The following is a 22,748-nucleotide window of genomic DNA, read 5'->3' on the forward strand; positions in this document are numbered from 1 at the left end:
CAGGCCGGCTCAGGAGCATCAGTGTCGGCTCAGCTGTGCGCAGGACTGGGGTCCCCCGTTAAAGGAACAGCGACATGTTTGGTGAGTGACAGTCACGTAGGCTTCAATAAAAAAAAAAAAAGTTTAAACATTTTTTTCATGATAGTTAATCTAAAAAATGTAATAACAAAAAACTATGTAGAATGTAATGCGTAACCATGTTTGAGTTACGATAAAAACAATGTTTTTAAATGTAGTAGTAACTAAAAGAAAAATGTTTTTTTAAACCTTACCTAATGTTAATTTGGAGAAAAAAAACTACAAAAACCTATGTAGTACCTATGAAGTAGTTACTAAAAAGATTTTTTTTTAAACCTTTGTAGTAGGCTAGGTAATGCAAAACGTATATAGTAGTTACTAAAAACATAAAATAAATAGTAGTCAGCCTAAAACCTATTAAGTGGGTCATTCATAACAAGTATACACCTGGTCGTGCCCGGTGATTACCTTTATGCTTTCAGTTGAGCCCAAAGCTCTACCCAAAGGTCACACACAAAACTACATGTCATCAAATAAAACAAGCAAAGGAGTAGCATAATAATGGCTTCAACAACTATAAACACATCCAAACCCACCTCGCATTATATTTCAGGAGCACTTCAGTGCCTGTTGTATTCGTCTTGAATTAATAGACAAAGACTTCAGGGAAGTTTTGATTCAAAGCCTTTTTCAGTTACACAGCATGAAACGGTTGAAACACAGAAGGAATTTGACAGGTCTGGTCATGTCCTGTCTACTTTAGACAAGAGGCTCCACATTACATTTGAACTACTGTTTCTGTATTCTGACGGGGCTTCAAGACACATTTGCATCAAATTTGAATACCGTTAATTCAAACTAGACAGAATTAATTGCAAGCAGACCACACTTGCTCAACTCTCTCTTTTAAGTGGAAACCCCTTGAATACCTGTTTGCACTTTAGCTCTGATACTGCAAATTTGATACAAAGTAGGCCTACATATTCCTGATGAAAATGTTTAAACATTTTACCAGTTTAAGATTATTATAGCGCTTTTTCTAGACCCTTAATTTGTCACAGTTAATGTCTACACAGTACACACTCCATAGTATTATAGAGTTTGTGGGAAATATGTGTTGTATGGAGTTCAATGTGGGCTTGGCTGTTTACAGAAAACACAGTTGAGTTATTTAAAACAGGAGGACAATAAGTGAATTATGTACTTCCTCGTTCAGAGTCAATACACATGTTTCCTCACTGGATTCTCTCTATTTCTTCCTACCACGCCTTCAGGGCAAAAGCTTGCTGATAGCTGAGCTGAAGCTGCTTCTGAATAATAACAAGGAAGCAGAGATACAGTGCAGGGCTGCTTTCACACAGGTAATACACGCTAATGTAACTGTCCGTACGCTTGTGTTTTTAAATACAGGATGTCAAATCCAGAGGTGAAATGTGAGGCTGACTTTGGGAGATCAAGCTTTTCTCAGCTTTAGAAAAATGGTGAAAAGTAAAACATTTAAAAAATGTTTTTATTGTATTTCTCTCTGATAACAGAAATTTGACTGTGCAAAATGTTGATTGGTTTACTTTGTTTACATTTGGTCAATGTCCACTTCCTTTCAGGGCTGGGCAGCTCTACCGGCACCTGTTCAGTGGACGACAAAAAGAAAAGGAGCAGGGGCGTAGTAAGGTATGTACAAAAGGATTAGAGAAAATCCAAGCTCATTATGTGTTTATTTAATCTGCGCTTAAACACTCACTGCTGGGTTTACAGGTGTTTTGGACTGTGGTGTGTTCCACATGCTATGAAAAAAAACAATGCATTTATTCTCTCTTACACAATAAGAAAAAGTGTGTTGTTGCAACCATCCAAAATGGAAAGAGAGTAAACCAACATACAAATCTAAGCAATTTCAAAAGAATAAACCACGATGATTGTAGCCGGGAGTCTTGTTTCCACCCATGTTCACTTTATTTAAGTTTCTCTGCGTTATCGTCTAAAAGATTTAAATAGCTGAATTAAAAAGATCTCCGACAATTGCAGCTGCCTGCCAGTGTCCCACACTAAGCAGAGCGCAGATCAGATTTCAGCATCCATTATATTAGCTTCCTGAACATTTTTATTGATCATAATCAGCTAATTGCTCATAGTAATTTATCCCTAATGTTGTGTCTGTGGGGCTGTATTTGTTGAATGGATCTAGAAAACACTATGATCCAAGGGACAACAAATTATTAACATACTCGAAACATGTTAAAACATATACACTTTGTGCACAATTATTAGGCAAGTGAGGATTTTGGCCATATCATAATTTTTATGTGTAACGTACACACTATTCAAACCGATCCTGAATTGTAATGCTTTGGGGGATTCTGAATTGTGATGCTTTGTGGTGCCCCCCCCCCCCCCTCCTTAGCCTTGTACATCATACTTAGCATTGCACAACATACTTCAAACACTATACATGTACATAAGCCCTGCAGCTCACCCGCACAAAACATTTCATCAGAAATTTTTTTTTCATAGCTCCAAAGAAAAACCTGTTGTTCTAGTTGGGCTTACCTGGGAAACTACTGTCTTATCAGGACCTTCAAATATCTCTTTATCATTCATCCAAGCGAATCCATCATCTTTTTCAGTGAATTGGAAACAGAAACTAAGACAATGACTTTAATTTATTTCAAATCTCTGAACGTGAACCGCGTCTCTCTAATGGCAACGGGCCGTGTAATTCATATAAAATCGATCTTTAAATATTTGATCTGCAAAGACTTTGCCTGTTTAGTTCATACAATCTGTTTATAAGTAAGATATTTGCTCAAACAAAGTTTAGTTTTTGTGCGTTGATCACTTACATCACTAGATTATAAAACGCTGTTTCCTAGTCCAAAGTAATTATTCATTGAACCAAGTTAGAAATTAAAAAAGATAGGGAGAGAGAGAGCGCGACAGAGATAGGTCTATAGAGAGACAGAGGGAGAGAGAGAGTGAGAGAGAAGAGGGAAATAAACGGGCAAAATAAGATTTTATCTAGATCGATGGATCATACAACTTAGTTTAGTTAAAAATAAAAAGAGTGCACAAGTTTATGAGTTTTACTGTGATGTAATAGGCCTACTGTTTCAGACTCTGAATGTTCAATGTCCCCCAGTCAAACGTGTAGGGTAGGTTATGGCACGCAAGAGAAACGATAATAGTCAGCTATCACCTCAACATGAAGGAAAACTCCACCTTGAAATTTCTGTATCTGGCTGTCGGAGGCCAAAGACTGTAGCGGCACATTGAATTTTCTCCTGTCTATTTTTTACTTAACTGTTAGTAAAGATGAAGGGAGCAATCCTTTCCTTCTTTGGCTAAAATGTGAAAGTGCACAATGATGTGAACAACTTATTTTGTGTTTATAAAATCGCCAGAATGCGAGAAACAGTGTCTTTGAAGCTCAATTTTTTTATTTTTTTTGTGAGCCCCACCTGTTTTTTACACCTAGAAACGCCACTGAAAATAAGAGATAAATGCTCTCGACCTTAGGTGTCCCACATTAGGCAGTGTCCCACATTAGGGCAACTCACCCTAAATAGATATCTATAGCCTAATTTATAGCCCAGACAAATGCCTACTGTGAACCGTCTCCGACGGTGATGAGAAGCGATGGGTAGGATCCTGTGGTCCACACGGCAGGTTTAGAGGAGGGTCCTGCTTGTTATGCCAGTGGAGGAGCGATCTTGCTTCTTGGGGAAAGACGTGGCCCGTTGCGGTCAGCTGGCTTGCTCCGGTAGGGGCACGTGCGTCTTTTGCGGAGGCGGTGAGGCAGTTTACTGTCTGTTGCGTTCAGAGACGCTGGGCTTCTTCTCCGGCTGGCAGGGAGGAAGGCACTGCTGAGTTTCAGCAGCCGCGGTAGGATGAAGTTTCCTTGGTGAAACTTCCTTCGGATCCGGGAAGGTAAAGACTGCAGGCAAGCAGTCTGTGAGCTCAGTTTAAGTTTGCAAACACCCGCTTTGTGGATGGCTCCACTGCTAAAAGGCGGTGATTTTGGGGTGCTTGCTGGTTTTATCATAGCATGGTCACATGGTTGACTGGAAGATCTCAGCCAATGGGGGTACAAAACCTTATCAGGTGTGATGAAACTAGGGCTGGGTCCCTTAGTTTTATGACCCCTTGTTCTGGGGTTTTGCCTCCAGAAAACTCAAATCCAGGCTTTATTTTACCCATTTAGGCCTCAAAGAGTTCCTTATCAGGCTTTGAAAAGGGGAACTAGGCCTCATTTTCCTCATAGGTTTCTATTGTACTTTTTAGCACTGCTGTAGGCACAACAAGGGCATTCAGGTAAACTACACGACTTCTATGACGCACATCACTTGTAACTGTATGGAAAAACAAAGAGAAACACAAAGCGAACTCACAGTGGACTTGACCTAAAATTTAAAAAAAAAATACTTTTCTTTTCCGCTGCTCATATCTTATTTATACATTTCCTCTGTCCGCATGGAGACGGTGTCCCATAGTAACCAGGCTTTGCTTTTTTGTTTTATTCAAACCTTTGCTCCAGTCAGAAAACTCACAAGTCGTTTCCAGGTGGTTGGGGGTCGAAGCAGCAGAATTTAGAAGTGTCTTCAGTCGAAGGCTGGCGAGGCTTCCCAAAGGGCTGACGTGTGAATCTTTACGAAATCTTTTTACGTCTGCTTTTTCACAACTGACATTCAATCTGCAGGAGATTTGAGAGAGTGACCTCCAGCCCACTAAAATGGATTCACAGTGTGTAGTAGGAACAAAAAGGAGTTTCATGCCTCAGACCGGCACATTTTAGTTCACGACCAACATTATTAATATAATGTAATAACAACCTTAATATGTACGTCTGCAAAAGTGCACTGTTCTCTGCACCCTTGTAATTCTGTGTTTTTAGACTGTGTGTGGACTCAAATGCTCCTGTGTAGCCTAGCCTATAGGTGCCTGCCATGTAGGGTTGCTGAAATTTCCCGAAATGGCCCCTTTTCAAATCCCGGGATTTCAGAGCTCCTCACGGGATTTCCCGGGATTTCCCGTTGAAACCATTATTGCCCTTTAATACTACTTTAATGGAACTAAATCAATGCCAATAGATAAATAAATGCAGCAGAACAACGCTATATTACATCACGTTTTATTTCTACTTAAATAACATGAAGAAAAGCCATTCAAATTAGGCAAAATATTTTCCAGAAGATGCCTATTGAAAACGGTGTTTTTATGAAGAAAATACGAAAAAAAATTCACAGAGGTTCAATATCAAAACATGGCCAAAAAACGGTGTTTGGCGAACAAATGTATTTCAAACAATCTATTTTTATTTCTATGAACGAAATCAGTTTAAATTGAATATTTTCCAAAGGATAGGGCCTACACAGTACACTTGAATGAGGACTGGATCTTGAACGATCAAAAAATGTATATCAATTTCAAATAGATTATGCAAACTGCAAATATTCCATTTTTCTCAAGTGGAGCAAAAACTCCCGGTGGCTCCAGCAGCAGCTGTGTGCAGCGTGAACCTCAAACTGCATCTTAACTAACTGAGTCAAGTGACAACACAGCATCGGACTAACTTAGTAAAGCCTCATTCACGCAGCCTTTGTGACGTTATGGTCACCGAGTGGACTCAATGTGGCTACACATCACAGACAATCTGCTGAAGTACTTCTTCATTTTCTGACGACAAAACAGCTCAATAATTCCTAATAAAAATAATTCCTAATTAAACGCTTTCCATGCGCAGGTGGTGGTTATATTAGCATTGTAGGCTGTAGACTGAAACTAACGAGGGAGGCGGCTGTTTCACTGTACAGACTATCGCGCAGTCAGTTCGGGGACATGTCTCTGTGTATCCAAGGTTAGGGACAAGCAATCGGATCACGATTAAGCTTTCGTTTCAGCACTGCTATATGATTAACTATGAGCATAAAATAAATGCTGCATCTCAAATGCCTTGGACAGCAGCGAGGATGAGCCACTCGTGATCGCTCACTTTCTGACTAAACTTCATGGAAATAATATTCTAAAATTCTTCATGTTATATTCTAACGAAATTCGTTAAAGCAAGTCATTTAGTGCTTTTAATGCCGTGATTTTAAACAGACATATTCCGTTCAGTAGGTAGGCTACTTTGCGCGCTGCATGCTGCTGCGGTGTCAGATAAAGGCAGGCTAATAAAATCACAGATAAGATAACTCTTTAGTTTTCAAAGTAATAATATATGTTACATATATAAAAAAGCTCTCACTCTTCACAACATACACTCTGATGGCATCGTCAACAACAACAACAACAACAACAACAACAACAACTATTGCTGATGATCGCCCATAACATAAGCACAACCAGCAGCACACACACCTTCAAATGCAATGCTACTGACACATGAAAACACTGACACTCCGACTCAACGCCATATTCAATATCAATTTCAATCGATAGCAAAACAGAATAGCATTATTTCACTCACCAAAGCACTTTGAAGAGAAAGGCGGCCCCGTCAATACAGCGACGTTCACTCGTCCAGCATAGACAGCATCCAGCTGCTCTCATCTCATCCTCTCAGAAAAGTTTTTAAAATCCTTGTATCCCGTCCTCCACAACATACCTTCTCCACCGAACAGCAAACGAGGGAAGAGTGCCTTCTTATGATGATAGCCGTTAGCCTTCTTTAGCATAGCTACCACTCCACATTGTATAGGCTATATTGTCCGGTGGATCATGTGTACCAAGCGGTTTTACTAGCCTACCAATTTCTCTTCCAGACTAAGGGTCTCAAACATGTGCTCCAAAAATTATCTACTTCATTCATGTTGTCGACTCGTTTTGGTTTGTGTGCCTATGACATCTTTGTGTTAGCAAAGTTATCCTTCTCCGTCCTTCTCTTCTCCCGGCTACATGACTTTTCGCGGCACTACAGCGTCACAGTATTAGTGAAACGAACCATATATGGCCTTTCCCCTGCCGGAGGGGCACTGACCGTTGGGGGAAAATTAGCCTCGTTCGAACGGTTAATGTCCCGGTAAGCGGTCAAGAAGCAGTTATAAATTTCCGGAAATTCAGCGACAGCGATCACTATTTTCTCATCCATTTTCGATAGATAGTAAATTTTCAACTGCCGCGCGTCAAAAGTTAAACAGTTCTCAACTATTCCAACGGCCCCCGCGAGCGTGCGCGTGCGTTTTCACGAGCACGGCAGCGACAGTTCCACGGGAGTGCGCCCGCTTGTCGTGTCGCCTGACAGAATGCCGCGCCTTCTCTCTCCCCGCTCGCCTCTCCATTGACAATGCATTGCCAGGGGCGACAAACGCGTTCCGTCTGAAACGGCCTTTACCCAGGTCTGAGCAAGACCTGCGCAACTATGACGCGCGTCTTGCTGAGCGCACAACAAAAATGCTGCAAAAATGCTGTGCGCTCAGCAAGCCGAGCGTCATAGTTGCGCAGGTCTTAGCAAGCCGGCGACATCTCAAACGAGGCTAATATCTCCGTCCACTATTCACCTAATTTTGGAACGCCCCGTTTTCCACTTCCGATTCTAGCGAGTTTATCATGCGACTTCCGGTTCAGCGAAATACTACGAGCACGCGCATTCGCAGTTGTTCACGTGCAATACACATTGCATTGGGCAGGGAGGGCAAAAGGCGAACGAGCCCTTAGCCCTTCGGCCCAAATCTGACTGGCTCACACGGCTGCCGTAGTCTGACTGCAGAGACCATGGACATGGCACAGGCCATAAGACACAAATCAGACAAACGCAATCCTTAGAAGCAAGCTAGGGTCGGCTAAAAATGAACTAAAAGCGCCGAACTTTTTTTTTGATATATATATATATATATATATATATATTTTTTTTTGTGAGAGTAGGTGGGGCTTCGCCCCACGTGCCCCTAATGACCAGTCGCCACTGCTTATTTTTAACACATGTAAATAGATAATAGTGTTGTCAAATCCAAGCAGGGGTTCCCTGTGATTGAAATCACATGAATTTACAATTTTGATTTTAAAGATAAGGGAGGGGAAACAGTCAAAAAGGAAGTAAACCATGTGAAGTCCAGAAAAAGGACAGTGACATAGGTTTGAGAGGAACTCAATGCTAAGGCTTTACATTTTTCATTAACAAAACAATGTTGCCATTTGTTATCAGATTATGTTTATGATACAATTATGCATCAAAGTATGCAATAATATTGGGAAAATGTTTTAAGTTTTTTTTTCATCTTCAATCAATCTGTAGCTGTCCCACATTCGGAAAGGTGTTTCCAAAAGTGGGACAGCATGATTTGCCTAATCTGGGACAGTCATTTAAATTGGGGAAATACACATGCAGGAAAATCATATGTGCAATATGAATTTTATTCAAGGTTTACAGGTCTAATACTCTTATAAAGAAAGCATCCCTGAAGCAAATAGAAATTAACTCAACCCTGTGCCTAGGAAATAGTAATTTTCTCATGTCCTATGTTAACTCAATGCAATGTATTACAGGTCAGGCTATAATGGCAAAGCGCAGAGTTGGGATATGAAGCCAGGGCAAGAAAAGTATTGTTCAAATTGAAACCATCAAACCTGAGTAATGTACCTAAGACCATGAGTGTTAGCAGATACGTTTGATTTGAATTAGTTAAGGGGATATTGTTTTTTTCTGCATAATACAGACTGTCCCAGATTAGAGCGACACACTGTCCCAGATTAGAGCAAACCCATTTTCTTGAGCAATTTTGCACATGGACCACTAATATACGAGTATGATATCTGAATTATTTCTTCTCTTTTAATTAGCCAACATCTTGGGGATTTCAGAATGGTATCATGTATGGGTCAAATGTATTGGCTTCATATGTTAATATCGTACATAAATTGAAATTGCAAAAAGTGTCCCACATTAGGGCAACTCACCCTAGGTATACATTAACTTAAGGTTAAGGTACCAACTGACGAGTTGTTTTTCCCTTGTTAAATGTGATTCTGAGAGCATTATTTTCATAATAATTGCCTAATTGCTCACTGTGGTTTTTCCTCCCGCTTTCCGGGAGATGTTTGATTGTTGTGATTGTCGCTACGTGCCAGATCAGAGGGGTATACTACGAAGCGAGATTAAGGGCTGAGCGAGGTCTGTTGAGTCTAAAGCGGTCTAAAGCCAGAGTTTTCAGTATCACGAAAGGTGGCTCTCTTTTTACCTGGCTAGATCACCGTGGTAACAGAGGCTGCACGGCTAACCTGCTCAGACCAGTTTTTGTTTCAGAGTTTGAGCTTAAATTCGGCTCTTAGAGCGCTGCCCTTCAAGGAAACTACACATTTAGAAATCCCGCGGACCTGACTATATTGTCTGAGCGCTACATTCTCACTGAGGAAACTGTTACATCTAAACTTATTGATCAGTAAGTTAATGAACGAAACGAAGCCGTGACATTAGGCTTACAGAGTGAACTGTAACATCGCGCCGGGGCTTTTTGCCACATGCATACAGTTATTGAAAATGTAAAATAGCCCACACCTATAGGCTACTGTATGCAGCGCCACTCTATGCTCTCCTCTCAAATGATTTTACCTGGCGATATACACACACTGGCTCTTAATAAAGCGTTCTATAAAATCACAGGTTGCAACATTATTTCACTGTAGGCTTCTTTCTTTTCATCAGTAGCGATTACAGTTGGGACGTGACAGGTGACAGCTGTCACAGTTCGGACATCGTTGCAGACTCGCAGGTTAAGCTTCTCACAGTAGATTCATATTTGTCCGAAAAATCCAGACTACAGGTTTTTTAATGTAGGCCTATTGGTATTTGTAAGATACAAATAAAAGGCTAATAGTCTAAATCAAAATTGTATTCATTATGATGTGGCCCAAAACTAAATGATTTTCCATAGGCTATTCATTTGGGGACAGTGTCAGACTTAAATTACATTCTTAAGTGTGGGACTATAGGCGTAGTGCTATAAATATAGCAAAGTAGCCTATATATATATTAGGCTAAATGGTATAGTGTTTAAATCCGAGTTCAACGTTTCATTGTTTTATAATGTCACGTTACGCACTGCGAGAACGATCGGCAAGATAAATAAATAATTTCAATGCTGGCAGCATTCCACTCTCCTTATTTGCAGTAAGAGTTTTTTTCGGCTCTCTGATTTCTGCTGTAATAATTCAGACTGACAAACTCTTCCTCTTGAATGAAGTTGGCGACACACTTTTGTTTTACTCAGCTGCTCACAATCAGTCCGTTTGTGTAAAGTTAGCGGCAAAAGATCAGTCCAGTCTGTGCGGAAGCAGAGTCAAATGACGGTCAAACGCCCCCTCTCATGGGGACGCGCACAGAGCCTGAAGCTGAAACCCTCGTTCAACATAAGAGATTGATAACTGCCTTCGTGATACTGGTTAGCTCTGAGCGAGGGTATGTGTTATGTTGAACCAGATCAAAAAAAGAGAGCCGGGCTCTGTTGAGTTTGCTTTGTAGTATACCCCTCAGCTGTTCCCCTCTGATAACTCCGAAGCAGCATCAGCTTTGTGAGACCACTCACAGACTGAATGACTGTAGGCTTTAAATCAAGGTGAACAACTAACGGCTCTGAAAGTGGCGAGCTTTTACTTGATCTCCTCTTTCTTTCTCTCTCTTTATTCAAACTCTGTACATCCGCACACCAACACATATTCTTACATACATGCTAATTTTTTGAGATAGGAATTTGGGGTTTTCATGAGCTGTATGCCAAAATCATCAGTATTAAAACAACAAAAGACCTGAAATATTTCAGTTGGTGTGCAATGAATCTAAAATATATGAAAGTTCAATTATTATCATTACATTATGGAAAATAATCAACTTTATCACAATATGCTAATTATTTGAGAAGGACCTGTATAGCCTGTGGGTTTGATTCTAAACTGTTCTTATTATTGCTTGTGCTATGTCTGCTTTCTTAAATTAGATTAGTTCATGGTTATTGACTTATGTGTATCGTTTTAATCAACTTACCTAAGTAAATAAACCCTTACATTTTGATTTTAAGAAGCAGTGTCTGTGATATTTGTGTCTTGTATTTCACTAATTGCTGGTAAATAAGGTCTATGCTCGAATATTCACTCCTTCATTATCTTAAATGTACATTGTAACCAACTTTGACATTCTCAAGATAAATCCCTTTAACATTATGAGACTGTTTTTCTGATTTGATTCAAAGTTCCCTTTTTCAAAGGGTGGTGCTCCGTAGGTATTAATAAGTAATTTGATTAGCTTGACTAATTTAATTGATCATTAATTAACAATTTTTCTTAATATTATAATTTCCTTGAAATTAATAATATTCTTGACTTTGACCAAATCTACCCCTTATGAATTCCCAACACCCTGGAAACATATTTTCTTGGGATTTATAATTAACAGATTGGGTTGTTTTTTTGTGTTTCTGGGTTCTTCTCATCGGTTTAAAGTGGACGGAGATCATTTGGAGAGAAGAAAAGGATGTCACCTATCTTCACATCAGAGTTAACATCCTGTGTTCAAATCTGAATACAGTCGGGTTGTTTGTTAATGTTCCCAGCATCTTAATGTCAACAAACCACATTTTAACGTTCCTGATGACTTTAAAAGTCTTCAACTCTGAATGAATTATAACTAATTATGTTTTTGTGTGATCTGTTAAATGGAGGAACTTTTAAATGTTTATGTCTAATTATTCCTCTGATGATCATAAATGACCTGTAACAGCAAATGAGACAATCAGTGAAAACATTGCTATTTTTATATACTTATTATAGACGAAACGATTTAGGGTAGGCCAACCGGAACATCTTGAGTTTCCCGAAAAGGTACTGAATCTGAGTTGACTTTGCTTCACCATCAACATAATGCCATTATTAATCTTACATAGTCACATGTAAATGCATTACCGGATGCATACTGCAGTCTCTCTTTCACTCATCTCCCTAACCTTACATCCTCTTAAAAGGTCAATATTTTGTTTACAGCTCGCTCCTGCTTTGATAATTGCTTCTTTAGTCATAACTATTTCATGTTACAGAGAAAGCTTTAACTTTAGAAATGCTGTTTTTTTCTCCTCTTGCAGCAGCCGTCTCCATCATGGCGCTCGGTACCCGGTGAACTTAAAATCTCACGCGGACTTCTCAGCATGAATATCTCCATCCCCTCCATCCTGCTGGGTCTGGGAGGGAAATGTCTGCTCAACTGGTGGCTGGTGTTTCTCCAGAGGAACCACGTCTGCCAAAGCTTCCTTGGTGTCTTCAGCATTTCCCTTGCCGTGGTTGACACCACCTTGACCCTCCCCTTCACCGCCCTCCACCTCCACAAAGACGGTCTGGTCTACTTCCTGGGCTTGAAGCTGACCCGGTACCACCTATGCCTGATGGTTCAAATCCTAGGACAAATCTACAGTTTTCTGCAGTGGCCTGTCGTAGTCTTGGCTGGTTTGGACCACTTCTTCACCCTCACTCGGAGGTTACAGCCCACTAAGGCCAGGGCAAGATGGATGGTCTATTCATGTGTGAGTGGATTCTTGTGGTACCTCACAGCTCTCTACCTCTTCCTGCTGTCTGACTTCACTCCCGTCTTGGAGGATTTGACTTACGACCAGATTGTATGGTGCTGGGTCTTCTTCCCCACCGCTCAGATCCAGCAGGCGGCCATGTTTCTGCTCCTGGCTCTGGGCTGTGCAGCGTTGCATACTGGGTACAGAACATGGTTCGTGAGAGAGCAAATTACAGACCTGAGCAGCAGAAATCACTCCGAACGAAACGTGGTTCACCAAGCCGTGTGTATATTCCTGAACACGTGGGTTCTGTTCCTTTGTTTCCTGGCCGTGCTCCTGCTGTTACCGGTGGGAATCCCTGCGTACCTGGGTCTGAATGTGGCCTGGTTATGCTTTATCAACAGCCTTCTGATAGCAGTGCTTTTATGTGCCGCCTGTCCGGCCTCACAGCTAGCGCAAGGCTTGGCTCTCGTTCCTGCCGACAGCTTCTGTGAGTGGAGGTTTAAATTTAGCTCGGCTGCAGAGGACAGGACATGACTGCGAGCGAATACACACAGGACGTGTGTTGGAAGAGGGGTGGAATTAACTTCAGAGAGATGAATGTGGTATATATGAAGAAAATAATGTGCATTTCAAGAGAAAACTTGTGCTTGTTTTAGCCATACAACTTGATACAAGTAGCATGAGTTTAGGAATGCCCCCCCCAGACCAAAACTAGTCAACTGGATGAAACATTGGTTCAGACGTTCATTGTTCCCAAAAGATGTATCTCTATTATATATGTATTTTTTCTGCCATCATGAGGTCGATATGTGTGGTTTGGGATTGAAATGTATATAACTATTTAATGCATTAATTAAAAGTGGAGTCAGAGATTATGCAGAACACTTGATCTCAAAATCACTTTTGTTTGAGCAGGTACGGAAGCCTTGAAAAGCCAAACAATGCACGGAGGTTCACTATAGATTTCTCTAAAAGGACCATTACAAGTCAGAATATTTTCTTTTACAAATATTCAGGGCTACATTTTAAGCATTTTGATGATCTTTAATCTGCCAAAATCCTCTGTTGATTAATTGTAACATATTTTCTAAATCTTGCTGAGACGAGTCCTCTAAGCCGAAGAAAAACTAAAATGTGATGCATTTGTCCTTAAAAAAACTGCAATTGAATATTACATTGGTTGCAAATTGATATTCTGTGGATTAGCTAATTGATTAATTGACCAATAGTTCAATATTCAGACATATACATAGTTTAATATAAATGTTTTTTAAAGTGTGTTCACACTGTGTGGTCGACTTTAAATGACCAGCTGTATGATTCCATTTAGATCCATATCAGCAGCTACGGTCAAACCGAAGTTATGAGGAGAAAATCAGATGAAAAAGGCAAGAGACAACAATGTTTTGACACTACAGAACTTTACTTGAATTTGATCCAAGTTCATTGTCTATACAGCGTATATTTACAAGATCTGAAATCAGGGGAAGGGCAAAAAAAACAGGAAAAAAACATACACTAGATACAACTGAGGTATTAGCTAAAAGCAATTACAGGTATGTAATTTACTAGTAAATATTCAATGATAAACAGTTAGAGATGCAGTGTCCTCTGCTTAAAAAACATATTTTTATATCACAACATGAGGTAGGAGAACAGTGTCTCGATTCATGCAAGAACAAAAGTCTGATCACACTGTAGTATTGGCAACTTAGTATATGCAATGGTCAAACACAGACACTGTGTTTCATTTTCAGAACAGCATTGAAGGGAGGAGAAAAAAATATTGTTTTGTTTTCTTAAGCAATAAAGCCACGAATATATTTTTTCCATCTATATTAGGATGTGTGTAAATTAAAACATGGTGTACCTTTTTCTTAGTAACCAGCTATCTGTGTGATCAATCAACAACGCAGCCTTACTTCCTACGTCTCCCACACAACGAATAACTGGCTGAAACGCCCAACTGCAGTTCAAAGGTTTTACAGTTTTTTTCAGTATTTAAATCCTCTATACATGTGTCCACATAGTTTATAAACTCTGCTCCTTTCACCTCGTTGGGCCAAACTTCACACCTGTAAATAGTCTGTACAAAGCATATCCAAGTCCTCATAACACTGCAAAATGCAAAAAGGCCCAGCACACCGTGTTACAAGGGATTTCACACCCTTTTCATCAAGTCCTTTTTTTCTTATTATATGGCGTACAATTAGCTAAACAACGCCCCCTTGTGTATAAAATGTAAAGTAAAAGTCACAGCTATATCTGCTATTGTGAAGAATTGAAATAATTTTTTTTAAAAGTTCTGCTGAAGAGGTAATCAAGTCAATAAAAATTAATACTGATTATCTTGTTGATGTTCACACACCCAGACGAGAATATAAGATCAGAATCAGAAAACACACACCAGGAGCTACATGAGCAAGTTTTTCTTTTTCCCTTTTCAAAGCTGCTGTGGGAGGCACACACACACACAAACACACACTATCGCTCTCACAAACACACACTCAAACATCAGTTTCAAATCAATTTTGGCTACTATTTATGTTCTTCATAATCTGACTTTATATTTAGCCAACCTTTTAAACCAATAATGATAAAAAACTTGCACATGTTCAATGTTCATGCATATGAGCCATCTCAATAGTTTGTGCGTTACATGTAGAAAGAATATCTTTTTCTTTTCTTAAGTTTTTTAAAAACGATGAACAGATTGATAGAGTGGCCCAGTGACACAAAACATGGAGGGGCAGCAAAATCATGCAAAGAGAAAAAAATTTTTTTTTGTTGTTTTCTTTTCTTTTTTTTTCAAAATGCATTTTCTTCAAGAAATGTTTTCAATTTATCTCAGGGGGAGGGGCTTTAACAAGGAGGGGGGGGGGAAATATCAATACATTACACTTTTAACAGTTTGAAAAGATGAAATCCACAAAAAGAAAAAGAAAAAACAATTGCATCCGTTCAGAAAGAGGGAAAGTGTGTAACAAAGTATTTTCCTATTTTGCCTTTGTCCTGCGTCACTCTCAGTATACCATGCTTTTCAATCCCCAAACATCCACTCGACAAAAGTCAAGCTCGGAAATCTGCAAAGATCTCTTTAAAAAAAAAAAAAAAAAAAACAATCATCTGAAGCCTTAGTTCTGGTCCAATTTATATAACCTTTTGAAGATTTTTCATATAAGAACAGTTAATATATTAATGACTACTGTATTTACAAAGTGAATATAAATCTTTAGTTAATATGTTAAATATTTTCTTTCATCATTTTCAATAAAGGTTTAACAACTGTAGAGTGTACATTTGCGGCATGGGATTGATTTTTACTGGCTTGCACACCTGCACCTGCTGTTATATGACTATCAACAGACTACTACTGCTGTCCTCTGCACGCTCTTTAAGGTCTGTTATTGTAAAGGGAAGCTGTGTAAGAAAATCTGCATTGGACACGATGGAGCACAGTGGAATGTCTATCAATTTGCATTTATAGCAGATGCATAAAAAGGAAGCTCAGAGTTTAGCTGAGGCCGATCCCCTTCTCTTTTTAAACAATTATTTACACACACACACACTCTCGCTTTCAGGGATCTCCTCCTTAGTGGCAATAAAAAGCGCTTTTGCCTGGCAACTGACACAATAAAAGTCCCTCTCTTCCTCTGGCTGGACGTCTTCTCAGTCTCCTGGGCTTCTACAAAACACTGCACACCCCCAGCTGATCTGGCACTGGAGATGGATGGACCAGTGTGCGTGTAGGTGTGTTGTATGTGGGATTGAGTAACTGTCGTTTTGTGGGAGAGATGGTGGTGGTGGTGGTGGTGGGGGGGGGGGGGGGGGTTCTGTACAGTCTCACTAGAGAGGCGGGTAGAGGCCCCTAGACAACAACAGCTGCCCCCATTCTGACGGCATAAAACAAAAAAGGGGGCTCCCTCTGAAGCTCTCCGGCGTCTGGGCCACCCAGCCAGAGGGCACCAGTGCCCCCCCGAGTGCTCCCCTTCTAACCCCTCGCTTCCTGCCCCGGTGCTGTTTGTTCAGTCGGGCGGAATAACGCGAAGCAGGGCCCCGAAACCAAACCGCGCACTAACTGCTTTCACCTGCGACCCACATTCTTACTGTAGATTGACGCTCGGACAAAACAAGAGTGGAGGATTAAACCGTCTGCTAACAATGTCGTTAAATGATGCTTTTCTAAAGAAGCCCAGAAAACATGGACAGACTGGAGCTTTGATCAAAAGCTGCCAGGGGCATTGTTCTGCGTGATTGCCTCGCACCGACACACTCCAGTGTGTGCGAGCATGCAGAGGGGACATTGTATGTATTATGTGGTGGTTACGCAGTACAAGCCACCGCACATGTGAGACTCTGCCTTTTTATTCCTTCTTTAGAAAAAGCTACACACACACACACCAGCTCAACCAGACACATTCCTTTCCCAGGGGATTCTGGGGCGTGGGGGGGATAGCGCGTCAAGAAAGTAACACTGGTCCAAAGAAACGGCACAGTGTTTCCTGTGCCTGCCTGCCCCAACCAAACTGGGTAGAAAACAACAGTGTGCAGTGGTGGTGGGTGTGTGTGTGTGTGTGTGTGTGTGTGTGTGTGTGTGTGTGGGTGGGGGGTGGGGGGTGGGGGGAGGGGCTGCTGCTGGTGGATCAACCTACAGACTGTTTGGTCTACTACAGCAGTGTCCAGGTGCTGCCCAGCAGAGTAAAAGAGGGTAACTAGTCTGTGTGCGGAGCAGCTGGAGTCCAGGCAAGACTGTGTGCTAGCTAGCTACCATGAGGGGAGTCACACTCAAAGCATTCACTTGTGTGTTCGGCGTCACTATTGGCATATTTTTCATGAGGTTTTACGACATGTCTCTTCTTTTTTTTTTTTTTTTTTTTTTTTTTTTGTGTACAGTAAAAAGGTCTTTCTCCTCCGTATAGATATTTTTGATGTTTTTCACATGTTGCTCCACAAAAACAAAACTGCTGTTGAAATGTCCCTTGCAGTTTTGCCGGGTACTGGTAGCGTTGAGCCGTACGTACAGAAATACGCAGCCGTTGTGATGTCATGTGTGACTGGACTGATGTGCCAGGTAGTATCATGAAGAGTCGTCCGTGAGAAGCTGAGTCCGTGTTTCTCAAGTCTGAAATCTCAAAGTCTTTTCACTCCAGTATCCAAAAGAGAGCAACGAGGGATGGAATGGGAGGGTGATACAATCGTGAAGGAGAAGGAAAAAAAATTATAAAAAATTATAATAATGTGATGTGTCGAGTTGGTGTCTAACTTGACCAAACTCCTGTCTGTGAAGCAGCGGTTTGTTCAGTAATAATTATAAATTAAATCAAAACATACATGCCCGGGAAAAAAAAATCTTTAAATACTGTTTTTAAAGAGAGGAGAGGGGAGCAAAAGAAAGAATAATAAAAAAAAAAAACACAACATACATTTTCTTTTTAAGTGATGTTAAATTACTAAAACAAAGAGTCAGTCCTACGCTGAAATAAAAAGGGGGGGTGGAGAGGGATCTCAACTCGCACAATTAAAAAAAAAAAAAAACAGCCCCAAGGAGTTGAAAGCTTCCTTTTTTTTTTGCTTTTGGGGCTGGTTTTTGTTTGTGTCTGTAGAGTTTGGCGGGACAGGAATGAGGGGAGAAGCCTGCAGTTACTTTTGGCCGTTCGCTGGGGCCTCAGAGAAGGAGGAGGAGGTTGGGGAGTGGGAGTTGAGGGGTCCGGTGCTGGGGGTAGGGGGGGGAGAGGGGCTCATGCTGCTGCTGCTGCCTCCCACTGGGCCAGACTGGGCCATCTGCTGCCGGAGGAGGGCGATGGTTCTCTCCAGCTTCTCCCGGGCGTCTCTCTCCCTGCGCAGCTCCTCCTGCAGCTCCAGACGGTCGGCCTCCGCCTGCTCCAGACGCTGACGCAACTCTGACAACTGACACAAAGGGAATAAGGAGATGTTTTAGTCAGAACGCATTATCACATCTAACAACAGGCTGTCATGAAAAGATTCAGTGACGAAAACCAATGATTCAGAGCCCTTTTGTTGAAACTAGGGCTGTGCAATGAATTGAATTTGAATAGCAAATTTCAATTTTGGACTGCCAACAATTCGGAAAATATCCATATCTCCGCTGTAGAGTTTTTTGTTGTTGTAGTAAAACAATAACGTTCATATCCTCCTGAATGTGCTGAGTTTTAGTGCAGATTGTCAATATCCTTTCTTTTAACATTAATGGTCATTTGTAGGTTAAGTGACGCAGGCCAATGTGCATATCGTGTACGTCACTAGAACCAAAGTCGGTGCCTTGTGTTCCCCTCTGTGAGTCCATACCTGTGTGGTGTAGTGCGCCTCTTGCTGGCGCTGGGCCCCCGGCTCACAGGCGCAGGCTTGCTGTCTGAGCTGCTCCAGTCGGGTCTCCAGCTCCAGCTGTTCCTGCCGCGCGTGGCTGAGCTGTCGGGCCTGTTCACTGTGCACGGCCTCCAGCTCGTTACGGAGCTCCCGCTGCTCCTCGCTCAGTTCACGGAGCCGCGCCGCCTCGCCCCCACGCAACGCCTCCAACTCCTGCAGACACACAGAGAGAGAGAGAGAGAGAGAGAGAGAGAGAGAGAGTTAATACAGTAATATCGAGAGAGAAATGTGCTTTACGTTTCAGCCCTTCCACAGGGGGGTCAGATGTTTGAAGCCACAAGGGACTCGGATGCAGCCCATACTGCTTCTGCAAGGCTAAAAACTATACAGAACCAAAAACTTTGCATGTGACCTTTTGACCTTAAATTTACTTTTACTTTTAGTGGGTTGATAAATGTAGTCAAAGGCCAAAATAAAGAAAATGGAATGAATGAATGAATGAATGAATGAATGAATGAATGAATGAATGAATGAATAAATAAATAAATAAATAAATAAATAAATAAATAAATAAATAAATAAATAAATAATAAATAAAAAGGACAACCCACATTAGAAAAGTTTTGTGTACATTTAACTTTTTTGGAGGAAAGTGAACACCACCTCCACATCTACATCAAGGACACTTTTAATTGGGCGTGGACAGTTTCAGGTCTCATTCATCTTGGGGGCTGTTCTGTTCTTTCCCGCCACTAGCTCACCATTTCAAGCTGCAGTTGCTTGTGCAGGGTGGAGTTGAGCTTCTCCTGCTGCTTGCTGTACATCTGCATGATCTCCACCACGATCCTGTCCTTGTCGTCCTCCACCCCCCCCACCACCACCACAGCACCGCCGCTCATGTCCTTAGCTGCTTCTTCCGTTACCGGGGACAACAACAACGACGACGAAGCAGCGGGGGGAGGAGGAGGAGAGGTGTGGGTGGGGTTGTGTGTGGCTTTCTTGCTGCTCCGGCTGCTTGTCTCCATGGAAACAGCCTGGGTTTGGCATTCCCGCTCGCCGGTTGGGAGGGCAGCGGCACGTTGGGATTTGGCCTCGTCGGCGCCAGCAGCAGCGAGGGGAGGAGACGCGTGGAGGTCTGAGGAGAGAGAGGGAGGGAGGGACAAGGATGGGACTTTTTAGACAATGGAAAACTAGAAATAAATTCATTCTGGGAGGTGGTTGAGAGACAGGAAGTGCGAGCCGTGATGGTTAACACTCCCGCCTACGCTTAGTAACACCCTCGCACAACCTCACAGTAGCTCACAGCTACAAGCACACAGCACTGCAACAGCCGAGCAACCAAACATTCAACCACCAATTCTCTCTTCGCTTAGACGCAGAGGGACAGAGCAGTGAGGAGTAAAGGGCCATGTGTGTGTGTGTGTGTGGGTGGGAGGGTGGGGGGGGAGTCACGCTGCAGACTCTAGCATGTTCCCTCACCATAGTGGCCTTTGAAAAAAAGGTGTACACATCATTTGAAAAAAGATCAAACAGACAGTGTCACAGTGTCACATGTGCGATGGTGCTGCAGTGGAGCATGTGTGTAGGTTTGTAATGACAAGACATGAGCCCACGGACAGAAAGAGAAGAAGAAGAAAGACTGATAGAGGGGTGCATGAGAGCAGGGGGTTGTGTAAAGGCCTGGTGCGCTCATAGTGTGTGTGTGTGTGTGACAGGAAACAACATGCTCTGTGCACTGCATGTCTGGCACAGCATAGGAGGACAATCATTTACTGGCTGTCTCATGTGCGTGCACACACACACAGATGCTCTGTACAACACGCACACGCACACACTCACACACACACTAGTAGAAGCACAAAAATAACCGGAGTGGGTCCTTTGAGGGGGTGGACTGAAAGGAAGTAAGCAAGAGGGTAAAGAGAGAAAGACACAACATAAAAAGTGAAAGGCATAAAGAAGGCAGACTGGAAGAGAGTGAAGCTTTCAATGAAAAGAGAAAAAAAAATTCAAAAGGAGGGAGAGGGAGTGACAGCAGACTGTGAGGGAGCCAGAGAAGAAAGACATGGCATGGATGGATGGATGGATGGATGGATGGATGGAAGAGGAAGTGTGGGAGGATGGAGGGAGGGAGGGAGGAGAGACAGATTGGTGGGAGAAGAGAAAAGCGGAGCGGAGCGCCTGAGAGATATCAGAGAGAAAGCCCGCCCGGCAGTCAGACGGAGCGTAATAATGGCAGACGGAAACATTCCTCTGATTCACCGCCACCCCCTCTACATATATTAATTATATACATACACTACACAGTCACACACACATCTTATTAAAGCAGGCTTAATGTACACACTTTAATGTGCACATAAAACACACGCGGTGCAGAGGCGAGGTCACTGCCATTTCCAACCATCCTGTTCATCAACAGTGAGGTTCCCCCAGAGTCTTTATGTGAAGGTCAACGCATGATTATGTGCATTGCTGCAGGCTACGATTTTACGTGTGTATGCATGGCTGTGTGTGTGTGTCTGTGTGTTGGATGGTAGTTTACTGTAGGTTGTATACGTTTTAACTAAACACGTGTCTCCTCTTTGAGTGTATTACATGAACAAGATCTGCCTGTCTTACACTTGCCGTATGTGCGTCATGTATTTATAGTAGGCATGTGTCAGCCGTGTTTGTGCGTCTGTAATGTACAAGCAGTTTCCATGAGATTATTCTGTAAATATTAGCATTTAACCTTAACTCAACCTTTTCTCTAAGCGTCTTAACCAGAAAAGGCTTGAGGTAAGTTTTTTATTTATTTACTTTTTTTTAAATGTAGTTTTTGCAGTTTTTACAAGAAGGTCAAATAGGAAAGGTGTCTTATTCTCTTTCAGTATTATTAGACTCGGGACGCGCCACATTTGAAAATGATCCGAAGGGTTTAACAATTTTCAGAACATCTTGGGAACTTTGTATCTAGGAAAGTTGACATCAACATTGTATCACATTTCACTTTACTCTTTAGGCTTTCTGGCTGTTCAAACTGTCAAATATAAAGTTTAGTTTAGTAAAGGCCTTTAGATTTATTCATCATAGCTCCTGAAATACTCCAAAAAACATCCCTTCTCCCCGGGAATGGAATGTGCCGTTATAATAATGATTTGCTTGCTTGCGTTTCCTTTCGCAACAAAAGATCCAAAAGATGATGAATGGCTTTATAATCCAAAAATCCAATTCCTGGATTGGTGTGGTAAAGCGGTTTATCATCATGTGTGCATATTCAATAATTGCCTGTCTGCGTGTTGTTTGGCAGGTCAATGCATGTCAGCTGTGTGTGTGTGTGTATTAATGTGTGTATCATTACTGACCCATGGGCGGCTCGTCGTGGCCCAGCAGTCTGCGGCTGTAGTGTTGTTTGAGCAGCGCACCGAACATCTCCGGGCTCAACTCAGCCTCCCTCTGCAGAGACACGTTGGGAGCCACCATCTTATCGTATGTGTACAGGTAGTAGCTAAGGGAGAAAATCAAGAGAGGAAAAAAAAACATTTAAAAAGGGCACTGCATTGACTTTATAGGTAGATACCTATTCTCTAATGTTATCCCTTAAACAAAAATACTGACGATACAAGATAGTAATTTGTTTTTGTTTCTGTTTTGTCTTTCTTCTTGTAATTCTACTCACAATGAGAACAAATTCACCTTTCACACACATCCGCCTTTGCAGTGAAGATCGTAAAACGTTACGAGTTATGGACTTTGACACTGATATACATAAAGCTACGAATACATCTGCAATAACTCACAGGGCCCTTTCACCTCTACCACAATAAAAAAAACACAGCTGAATGAGAGTAATAGAACAACAGTCATTTGCTGGCTGCACCATCTGAAGAAACACAGTGTGGGGGGGGGGGGGGGGGGAATTATGGATATTTCTTATCGCGT

At 41.7% G+C, this 22,748-nt stretch overlaps 3 protein-coding genes across 4 annotated transcripts in view; 1 reads left to right on the plus strand and 2 right to left on the minus strand.

The window, feature by feature from the left end:
* nadkb (NAD kinase b) overlaps positions 1-6,828 on the minus strand; it is a 19,322-nt gene extending 12,494 nt beyond the window's left edge. Inside the window, exons 1-2 of one of the 2 annotated variants that reach the window (XM_080034833.1) lie at positions 6,482-6,826; positions 1,596-1,644 (exon numbers count right to left, since the gene is read on the minus strand). Coding sequence is in view for 1 of the 2 variants with exons in the window: in XM_080034831.1 (XP_079890957.1) it covers positions 6,482-6,564 (83 nt within the window). In the remaining variant the exon portion in view is untranslated. Of the gene's footprint in view, positions 1-1,595; positions 1,645-6,481 lie in introns of both variants that reach the window. The other variant, XM_080034831.1, reaches the window with a different exon arrangement.
* Positions 1,284-17,089, plus strand: gpr160 (G protein-coupled receptor 160). The gene is made up of 3 exons (XM_080034834.1): positions 1,284-1,379; positions 1,623-1,689; positions 12,078-17,089. The coding sequence occupies exon 3, from the start codon at positions 12,141-12,143 to the stop codon at positions 13,032-13,034; it is 894 nt and encodes a 297-aa protein (XP_079890960.1). The 5' UTR covers positions 1,284-1,379; positions 1,623-1,689; positions 12,078-12,140; the 3' UTR covers positions 13,035-17,089.
* An 8-nt stretch (positions 17,090-17,097) lies between these two features.
* The window catches only part of skila (SKI-like proto-oncogene a), a 31,875-nt gene continuing 26,224 nt past the window's right edge, over positions 17,098-22,748 (minus strand). Inside the window, exons 4-7 of the mRNA XM_080034830.1 lie at positions 22,172-22,314; positions 19,586-19,959; positions 18,807-19,037; positions 17,098-18,407 (exon numbers count right to left, since the gene is read on the minus strand). Of these exons, the coding sequence (XP_079890956.1) occupies positions 18,141-18,407; positions 18,807-19,037; positions 19,586-19,959; positions 22,172-22,314 (1,015 nt within the window). The 3' untranslated portion in view covers positions 17,098-18,140. The remainder of the gene's footprint in view (positions 18,408-18,806; positions 19,038-19,585; positions 19,960-22,171; positions 22,315-22,748) is intronic.

This window comes from Ammodytes marinus (assembly GCF_949987685.1).
Source record: "Ammodytes marinus genome assembly, chromosome: 9".
NCBI classification, from domain to species: domain Eukaryota; kingdom Metazoa; phylum Chordata; class Actinopteri; order Uranoscopiformes; family Ammodytidae; genus Ammodytes; species Ammodytes marinus.